Source organism: Bubalus bubalis, chromosome X (genome assembly GCF_019923935.1).
Source record: "Bubalus bubalis isolate 160015118507 breed Murrah chromosome X, NDDB_SH_1, whole genome shotgun sequence".
NCBI lineage: Eukaryota > Metazoa > Chordata > Mammalia > Artiodactyla > Bovidae > Bubalus > Bubalus bubalis.
This window is the reverse complement of record NC_059181.1, coordinates 45816637-45827297: the sequence shown is the minus strand read 5'-3', so window position 1 is coordinate 45827297 and position 10661 is coordinate 45816637. Positions and strand designations below refer to the sequence as shown.

Genomic DNA, 10661 nt, shown 5'->3' with positions numbered 1-10661 from the left:
ACAAATGGGACCTAATTAACCTTAAAAGCTTCTGCACATCAAAGGAAACTATTAGCAAGGTGAAAAGACAGCCTTCAGAATGGGAGAAGATAATAGCAAATGAAGCAACTGACAAACAACTAATCTCGAGAATATACAAGCAACTCCTACAGCTCAACTCCAGAAAAATAAATGACCCAATCAAAAAATGGGCCAAAGAACTAAATAGACATTTCTCCAAAGAAGACATACAGATGGCTAACAAACACATGAAAAGATGCTCAACATCACTCATTATCAGAGAAATGCAAATCAAAACCACTATGAGGTACCATTTCACACCAGTCAGAATGGCTGCGATCCAAAAGTCTACAAGTAATAAATGCTGGAGAGGGTGTGGAGAAAAGGGAACCCTCTTACACTGTTGGTGGGAATGCAAACTAGTACAGCCACTATGGAGAACAGTGTGGAGATTCCTTAAAAAACTGGAAATAGACCTGCCTTATGATCCAGCAATCCCACTGCTGGGCATACACACTGAGGAAACCAGAAGGGAAAGAGACACGAGTACCCCAATGTTCATCGCAGCACTGTTTATAATAGCCAGGACATGGAAGCAACCTAGATGTCCATCAGCAGATGAATGGATAAGAAAGCTGTGGTACATATACACAATGGAGTATTATTCAGCCATTAAAAAGAATACATTTGAATCAGTTCTAATGAGGTGGATGAAACTGGAGCCTATTATACAGAGTGAAGTAAGCCAGAAAGAAAAACACCAATACAGTATACTAACGCATATATATGGAATTTAGAAAGATGGTAACAATAACCCTGTGTATGAGACAGCAAAAGAGACACTGATGTATAGAACAGTCTTATGGACTCTGTGGGAGAGGGAGAGGGTGGGAAGATTTGGGAGAATGGCATTGAAACATGTAAAATATCATGTATGAAATGAGTTGCCAGTCCAGGTTCGATGCACGATACTGGATGCTTGGGGCTGGTGCACTGGGACGACCCAGAGGGATGGAATGGGGAGGGAGGAGGGAGGAGGGTTCAGGATGGGGAACACATGTATACCTGTGGCGGATTCATTTTGATATTTGGCAAAACTAATACAGTTATGTAAAGTTTAAAAATAAAATAAAATTAAAAAAAATAAAATAAAATTTAAAAAATAAATAAAAAAGAAAATAGGCATGAGGGACTGATGGTGGTGGACAATGAGGAGATGCTCATCCAAGGGTACAAACTTTGAGTTGTAAGATGGTTAAGTTCCAAGAACCTAACACATAGTTTGGAGACTATGGTTAAAAATACTGTCTTGTATACTTGAAAGTTGCTATGAGAGTAGAGCATTAATGTTCTCACCATGACAACAACAACAAAATGCTAATTATGTGAGGTGAAGGATATGCTAATTAATCTTATTGTGGGAAAGGTTTTAACATACACCTGTATGAAAGATATCACATTGTATATCTTAAATTTACACTATATCTCAATAAATCTGTGGGGGAAAACTGAAGGAAAAAAATAAAATGGACAAGGAAGCACATATAATTTTTGTTGTGTACACCTCTGGAGGTAAAGAGAAACATGTAGTCTGTATCTTCTTCTATGCTTCCTGGTTGAGCTCTTTCAGGGGGCCTGTGGAAGATTCCTGGAAGGCTAAGCAGGTGCAGTTCATCACACCTCAATCCCTTGAAACAGAGAAGCTCTGCTTGGAAGTGTCATTCCTATCCTGATCTTTACTTGAACATGTGGTGGAGTTGATGGATGGGAGGCAAGAGTTGGGTTTGGAGGTGGAGGAAATGAGCCATAGATACTTGAAACCAACAGAGGTCTTTAAAACCTCATGTTACAGATTAAGGAAATTAGATTATAGGTAACAAGATCCAAATACTTTTCTCATTTACATGCTAAGGCATTTTACACAAAATTAAAAGCTAACCTAATGTATTTGGAGAGGGAGTATTCAATAACTCATTATGGCTATATATCCAAATCCATTCACACAGAAACAGTAGAGATACTTCATTCAGAGAATATTTGAGTGCCCTCCTGTGCCAGACACTCTGCCAGGCACTAGGAATCACATAACAAGGAAGAAGATGGCCCTTTATCTCAAGGAGCCCACAACCTAGTGGAGAGAAACCTCAGAGAAATCTGACGCTGGCTACACCATGGAGTGCTGGGGGGAGTTAGCACAGGATGTGAGAGGAAACACAGGTGAGGCAGACACTTGAATTTAAAATTCTACCTAGCATTCGCCACCAAACTCTGATTTGATAAAGTCATGTCAACATAGAGCTAGAAGTTGTCCATCCAGACTCCTAGCCCAGTGCACTTCCCAGGATACTAACTGATGTCTTCAGAGACGAGCAGAGAGCACTAAAAATCACCAAGCATACGAATTTATACTGATGAACAGCGCCAAGTGAAAATAGAGGAAGACTTGAAGTGAGACTAAATCTGCTCTGATTAGGAATGAAGTCAGGTCCATCCAGGATGTCTCTTTATGCCAAGTAACAGACACGGATACAGGGCAGGGAAATGTCGTCTGTAGGTACAGGGTTGGATTCATAGGCTTCTCCCTGCTGAGTGAGGTGTATGCATCAGGAGTCAGTGGATGGGTCAGCCTGGCCCTGGAGGGTTCACTTTGTGGGAATGGAGGACATAAAGGGCCAGACTAAGGATTCTTGAATCTTCCCTGCTCAAAAAGGTTCCTAACAGGATCCATTAACAGACGTTGACCTGGTGATTGCTGTCTGAGGGTGGAGCAAGGGACAACTGAAGGGTACAGAGCTTGTCACAGAGTTATTCACGTGTAAAAAGGGGTGACTATATTTAACTGGCAGCAGGAATGTTCTGCTGATTCCCAACTGCTCCAGGATTGAAAAAAATTCCAGGAAAACCTCTACTTCTGTTTCATTGACTACACTAAAGCCTTTGACCATGTGAATCACACCAAACTGTGGACAGTTCTTAAAGAAACAGGAATAGCACACCAGCTCACCTGCTTCGTGAGAAACCTGTATGTAGGTCAAGAAGCAACAGTTAGAACTTGGCATGGAAGAATGGACAGGCTCAACATTGGGAAAGGTGTATGTCAAGGCTGTATATTGTCACTCTGCCTATTTAACTCATATGCAGAATACACCATGCAAACTGTCGGGCTGGATGAAGTGCAAGCTGGGCACAAGACTGCCAGGAGAGTTATCAATAACCTCCGATACACAGATGACACCACCCTTACGGCAGAAAGCAAAGAGGAACCAAAAAGCCTCTTGAAGAAGGTGAAAGAGGAGCGTGAAGAAGCCTGCATAAAATCAAAATTCAAATATTAAAAAAATCTCAATATTCAAAAAAACTAATATCATGGGATCTGGTCCTATCACTTCATGGCAAATAGTTGGGGAAACTAAGGAAATAGTAACAGTCTTTATTTTCTAGGTCTCCAAAATCACTGTAGGCGATGACTGCAGCCATGAAATTGAAAGACACTTGCTCCTTGGAAGAAAAGCTATGACCAACCTAGACAGCACATTAAAAAGCAGAGACATTACTTTGCCAAAAACGACCCGTCTAAGTCAGAGCTATAGTTTTTCCAGTAGTCACATGTGGATGTAAGAATTGGACCATAAAGAAAGCTGAGCATCTGGACTCTGTGGGAGAGGGAGAGGGCGGGAAGATTTGGGAGAATGGCATTGAAACATGTAAAATATCATGTATGAAATGAGTTGCCAGTCCAGGTTCGATGCACGATACTGGATGCTTGGGGCTGGTGCACTGGGACGACCCAGAGGGATGGAATGGGGAGGGAGGAGGGAGGAGGGTTCAGGATGGGGAACACATGTATACCTGTGGCGGATTCATTTTGATATTTGGCAAAACTAATACAGTTATGTAAAGTTTAAAAATAAAATAAAATTAAAAAAAATTAAAAAAAAAAAGAAGAAAGAAACCATTCAACTTGGGTTCAATATTCACTGTAATGTAAAAAAACAAACAAAAAACAAAAAACAAAAAAAAGAAAGCTGAGCATCAAGGAACTGATGCTTTTGAACTGTGGTGTTGGAGAAGACTCTTGAGAGTCCATTGGACTGCATGGAGGCCCAACCAGTCAATCTTGAAGGAAATCAACCCTGAATATTCACTGGAAGCACTGATGCTGTCGCTGCAATACTTTGGCCATTGCCGCCAAGAGCTGACTCACTGGAAAACCCTCGGATACTAGGAAAGACGGAAGGCAGGAGGAGAAGGGGATGACAGTGGACGAGATGGTTGGATGGCATCACTGACTCATTGGACATGAGTTTAAGCAAACTCCAGGAGACGGTGAAGGACAGGGAAGCCTGGTGTGCTGCAGTCCATGGGATCCCAAAAGAGTCGGAACTGACTGAGTGACTGAGCAAAACCCAGGATTTAGGCATTGTTATTCAATCACTCATTCTGATTAACTTTCTGTAATGCGGTTCCTGTTCTGGCTGCTGTGGGATTGTGGTTCTCCTTGCTTCTTCTGTCTTCCCTCGGGTAGATGAGGCTAGGAGGCTTGTGTAAGCTTCCTGATGGGAGGGACTGGTGGTGCGAAAACTTCATTCTTGCTCTGGTGGGCAGGGCTGTGCTCAGTAAAACTCGAACTATTTGCTGATGAGTGGGGCTGTGCTTTCTCCCTGTTAGATGTTTGGCCTAAGGCGACCCATCACTGGGGCTCTTTGGGCTCCATGGTAGAGTTAATGGCAACCTCCAACAGAGCTTATGCCAAAGGGAAGCTTCCAGGACTGCTGTTGCCAGTGCCCCTGTCCCTGCAGCGAGCCACTGCCAACCCACATCTGCAACACTAGTGGGTAGGTCTGTCTGCTTCAGTCTCTTGTGCTGTCACTGCTCCTTTCCCATGAGCCTTGGGACATACACAGTTTTGTCTGTGCCCTCCAAGAGTGGCATCTCTGTTTTCCCCCATGCTCTGGAAGGCTTTCAGTCAAAACCTGTTGGCAGTCAATGGCAGATTCCCTGGGGATTCCAGTCCCTGTGCCAGATTTCCAAACCGGGAAGCCTGATGTGGGGATCTGAACCTTCACACCAGTGGGAGAACCTCTTTGGAATTATTCTTCTACAGTTTGTGGTTCCCACTCCTGGCCGGTATGGGATTTCACTTTCCCATGTTTTGATTTTCCTGTCTCATTGCAGTTTCTTCTTTGTCTTTGGAAAAGAGGTATCTGTTTTTGGTGAGCTCCAGCATCCTCCTGTCAATGGTCATTCAACAGCTAGTTGCGTTTTGGTGCTCTCTCAGGAGGAGAAGAGCACATGACCTTCTACTCCACTATCTTGAAAGAGAAGCATGAGTTCTCTGTTCTTTCCCAGGCTTGGGAGGAGGGCATGGCAACCCACTCCAGTGTTCTTGCCTGGAGAATCCCGTGGACAGAGGAGCCTGGAGGGCTACAGTCCATGGGGTCCCAAAGAGTCAGACACGATTGAAGCGACTTAGCAGGCACACAGGCTTGAACTTTCTGCTCTGTTCAGTTGCTAGGTCATGTCTGCCTCATTGCAGCCCCATGGACTCCAGCATGCCAGGCTTCCCTGTCCTTCACTATCACTCGGAGTTTGCTCAAGTTCATGTCCACTGAGTCACTGATGCTATCTAACCATCTCATCCTCTGCCAGCCCCTTCTCCTTTTGTCTTCAATCTTTCACAGAATCAGAGTCTTTTCACATCAGGTGGCCAAAGTACCGGAGCTTCAGCTTCAGCATCAATCCTTCCCATGAATAGTCAGGGTGGATTTCCTTTAAGATTGATTGGTTTGATCTCCTTGCAGCCCAGGGGACTCTCCAGAGTCTTCTCAAGTGCAAAACTAACAATATTTAAATTTATAGCAGATACGCTTTCACAGTAGTTCATGGCTTTGGAATGGTGTAGAAGCAACACGACTTTCTAACTGCCAGTGGAAGCAAAATTTAAGATGGCTTTTGTTTAGGGATTAGTGGATGCAATCCTTACCGAGGCATTCTAAACTTCATGCTCTGGAAGCTAAGGCAAATCAAATCGCCTTGCTGATACTTCCACAAGGAATGCTGCTCTTAAAGTAACCAACAATAGCCAAACCTCTGTCATGGTGCACAGGGATATTTCCCCAAGTTATAACTTGGGAAAACTGGCAAGAGGGGCTTAACACTTAGCCTCAGAGAAGGGAAAGCAAGACTGGAGGGTTAAACAATTGTTGGTTTGATTAAAAGGGAAAGATCCAAGTCAGACCAAATAGCAGCACAGCTTTACTGGAGACTAAAATCCCCCCTCATAGCCACTGTGACCTGCAGTAAACTACTGGCCGACTGATGGAATGATAGCATGTGTGAATCCCTACTGGTGGGGAAACACTAACAAGGGACCAATAAGTGCCTCCCTCAATGGATCTCAAGGTGTGAGGCTTGCTTAGCTTCGGAAAATACTGACAATCTCTTTCTCGAGAGGCAGAAAATGCGTTCTTTCAGCAATGAGTTAAAGTTGGTGTTGTTTCCCATCCTCCAGTATTTGGTGTTTCCATTTGGGGGAGTGGGGAGGGAAGGAGCAGTTCTAATAGGTGTGTGTTCTTGCTGCTGAGTCACTAAATCATGTCCGACTCTTTGTGACCCCATGGACTGCAGCATGCCAGGCTTCCCTGTCCTTCACTATCTCCCAGAGCTTGCCCAGATTCCTGTCCACTGAGTCGGTCATGCTATCGACCCATCTCACCCTCTGTCACCCTCTTCTGCTGCCTTCAATCTTTCCCAGCATCAGGGTCTTTTCCAACAGGTGAGTGGTGCTATCCTATTCTTTTCATCTGTAGTTCCCTTACTGTGTATGATGTGTATCATGCTTGTGTCAACTTAGCTATTATTAGCTGTATATCATCTTTGAAACCACATGGCCCACTTGTCCAAAATACACCCCAGATATAACCGGCTGTACTCCTCCTGGACAGTTTAAACTGCCTCAGTGGAGCATTCAGGCACTGGAAATAGGATTCCTTACAACTTCCTCCACCTCGTGGATGTGTTTTAGTCACGGCCGGTATGTTTTAACATTGGACCAAAACCTTTCCTTGAAGACAGGCTACTGCCTCTTCTATGGCTAAAGTCCTTTTGGAAAAGATGATCCCTATCCAGGGAACTCCTCGCCAACTTCAGAATGATTGAGGCCCCCGTTTTACTGGTCAGTTACTTCCACAAGTCTGCACTGTTTGGCTAGTTTTACAACACTTTCACGGCGCTGACCAGCCTCACTCCTCTGGTTTAGTCAAATGCACTGATGACATTATTAAGACTCAGTTGGCAAGATTTGTGCAGGCCCTCCAATTACCTTGTCCAAAAGCATTGCCTATTGGTCCTTCTGAATCACAGATCCACTCTGTTTGGAATGCATAAACTTTCACCCTTTGGGACAGTCATAGGATAGTCACTTGGCTCCTGCCTCTTTTGACCCACCACTGAAAAGAGGAGAGGTCCTCTGATATTTCAACACACCTTGCAACAGGGACGTTACATCTATTGGCAAAAACACTTCCAGAAGGAGTCACCTCTACCTTGCTGGAAAGTCCCCTATCAGGTACTGTTAGCCAGCCCTTGTGCCACCAAGCTCCAGGGAATAGACTCTTGGACTCACAAGACACACTTAAAGAAAGCACAGATCCTGACAGGACCTGCACAGTACCTAGTGATCTGAGAGTAGAGGTTTTCTGAAGTTGAAGCAGAGATGATATCTGACAAGACAGCCTTCCCAGGATATACAGAGTATGTCTCTTGAAAGTTTGTCTGCCAAACCTCCGATGGGGGCACAATGCTTCAGGTGATCTCCAGCCTCTATGATCTTGAAAACATGAACTTTGGAGAAAAAGTGCCTGAGGGTTCTCCCTCTGGCCCCTCCTTCTTACTCTAAAGTGACTTCAATACACTTCCAAACTCTGCACTTTCACTCTAACATGGGATGCTATGCCCAGGAGAGGTCTTTCCAGGCATGGGGGTGTGGCGGGGGAGGAAGGTGGGCGGGGGTTGGCAAAAACTGAAAAAAATCTAACTCTTGATCAATGATGCTTTCAGAGAAAGATTTTGGTCAAAGGGGTGAAGGGTAAAAATTAATAAAGAGGCACTTCCATTAAGATAGAGTTGGGAGGCCAGAAGGGAGGGCTCTCAGACATGACACCAGAACCCAGCAGGAAGAAGAAATACTTCCTCTTCTTGAATGCTAATAGCTCAGCCAGTGAGAGACTGTCAGGACTCAGCAAATGAAGAGCCACCATACTTCAAAGCCTCAGCCTCCCATGGACACTTTGTCTAGTGCAGCCTTCCTAACCTCCCCATTCTTTCAAAGAGTTATCTTCTTCCTGTTAGGGAAGCTTGCGTGTGGCTCACCATGGTTGTAGACCCCGAATTGCAGTTCTCTGTTGATCTAGAGTAAACTCATTTATGGTGGAGAAACCCCTGGCAGTCTATTTGTTTTAGGTCAACATAATCTTAACACTAGTCTGGATAAACATGTGCTACATTAGTGTCCTCTCAGCACTGGCATTCTAGGCCTGGCAGCCTTCAGAAGGGAAACAAAAACAAAACAAATAGACAAAACCCACAACAGGTTTCTTTGATTGGGTTTTCAAATCACCCGGCTGTCATCTTGCCCCAAGTGACACAAAATGCCTGACCCACACAATGAGCTCCTTGGGGGTCGGAAGAGGACCAGAGATTTGTGAGAGAATATCGAGCGAGTGCCCTTAGAAGGCTGCGAATCTCCCCAACCAAGGAAGAGGGCTGGAACGTGGGTCCCCTCAAGCAAGCAAGAGGGTGCTCAAGGCCCTTTCCTAGAGCTTCAAGTGAGCCACCTTCTCCACCATGAAGCAGGAGGTACTATGATGTGGTGGCAGGAGGCTGGGGTGGAGTGCATTTGCCCCGCCCTCCCCCACCCCACTCAAGCTACGTCAAAGACCCGCCCCGCCCCCACCCCTCGAGAGCTCACCATCACCATGGCAGCCACTGTTTGGTCTGCGTCCCCGTCGTCTCAGGAGATGCTACAGGCCTCTCCAAGACTCTCGGACTAAATCCAGAGAGCCCTTGGCCCTAACCCACAAACCTCCCAGAGAGAGGCTCCTGCCTCCAGCCCGAGCCCCCTCCCACCCTTCCAACCTCAGAAGGACAAATTTCCCTCTGATTCTTGGACAAAGGAGATCAAGGACGATCTGATGAGTGAGGCGGGGGAGCCCACCCTCAGGGACGTGGCCGCTTCCTTCCGCCCTCACGCGGCGTGGAAACCCCTGGCATCCTTGGGAGGCAGAGACCAGACCCTAGGCCTAGGCACAGGCCACCTCAGCGGGGATGGGATCCCCAAAACCACCACCAGGGGCGCCAAGGGAAAGGCGCCTAAGAAGGTCATTGCTAAGAGGGTCCTAGGCACTGTCGTGTGGTTTAAGGATAAGAAAGGGTACGGCTTCATCAGGAGGCACGATACCCAAGAAGATGTATTTGTTCACCATACGGCCATCACCGGGGAAACCCCCTGCAAGTACCGAGGCAGCGTGGACGACGGCGAGACGGTGGAGTTCGACGTGGTGCAGGGTGAGCGGGGCACCGAGGCCGCTAACGTGACCGGGCCAGCGGGCGTGCCACTGAAGGGAAGCTGCTACACTGCCCACCGCAGCAGCATCCGCCGGGGCTCCAGCATCCATAGCCATGCGCCGCCACCGCGAGGTCCCAAGAGCACGGAGGGCGACGCTGATGAACGCGAGGGCAGAGGCGAAGGCTTCACTGCGGCCCAGGGCCTCAGACGCCCTCTCCCTGGCCACTCCCAAGACCAACGACTGAGGCGTTTCCCGCTCTCCCGCAGGGCACCGTCTGTGACCCGCCACTCATCGATCCTGGCTACCACCAGCGGCCCCCGGTCCGACTGGCAGCCTGGGTCCGCCCCCACCGCAAGGCAAGAGGGGCATCCTCGGCGGGGTTGGGGCCCCAGCTACCTGCTGAGTCGCCCTAGGGGCCGAGGCACCACTCCTGGTCCAAGACGCTCACCAGGCATCTCGGAGGAGCTGGAGGAAGAGCACAGCGAGAGCCGGCACGAAGCCAGCGGCAATCCGCCACAGAGGCCCCCTCCACGCTATGGATCCTGCCGTCCCAATAACCCGTGCCGCCTCCCGCAGCGAGTGCCTGGCGCCCAGGGACAGAATTCCGACCGAGGAGAGGGCAAGATCAGGAAGAGCGCCACTGAAACACCTGCTTCTGTCGCTGTGGCCAAGAAGAACGACGCCCCTGAGGAGGAGAACCCCTCTGTCATGGATGCGCCCTCTGCCGCCCGGGCCTAGTCACAGCTCGGCTCGCTCCCCAGGGACTCCCTGCCCTGGGCTACAGGTGATGTCCCCTTGAGGAGCTCAGTCCAAACATGCACACAGATTGTTAGATTTGGGCCCTGAAAAAGATACATGCCCTTTACCCAAGGTGAGAAGATAAATTACAAGATCTATGTAATTCTAAATTCCCTCATACCATCTGCCTTGGTAGTTTCCCTACACACACACTCACACACACACTCACACACACATGCACACACGCACATAAACACACACTTCTGAACCTATATCTTTAATGGTCTGACCAGGACCACACCTATTATTCTGCATCCCCAGGTGAATTTGTTGAAATAACCTTAAAAAACTGTGTTT

The 10661-nt window shown here is 47.3% G+C and overlaps 1 protein-coding gene across 1 annotated transcript; it reads left to right on the top strand.

Annotated features, from left to right (window-relative positions):
* The first annotated feature begins 9191 nt into the window (after positions 1 to 9191).
* Positions 9192 to 10304, top strand: LOC112582207 (Y-box-binding protein 3-like). Its single transcript, XM_025276571.2, has one exon. It carries the CDS (start codon positions 9192 to 9194, stop codon positions 10302 to 10304), a length of 1113 nt encoding a protein of 370 aa, XP_025132356.2.
* The last annotated feature ends 357 nt before the right edge of the window (positions 10305 to 10661 follow it).

Bases quoted from the DNA above. Each gene is read 5' to 3' on its own strand.
- LOC112582207 (XM_025276571.2), top strand. From the start codon at position 9,192: ATGAGTGAGGCGGGGGAGCCCACCCTCAGGGACGTGGCCGCTTCCTTC.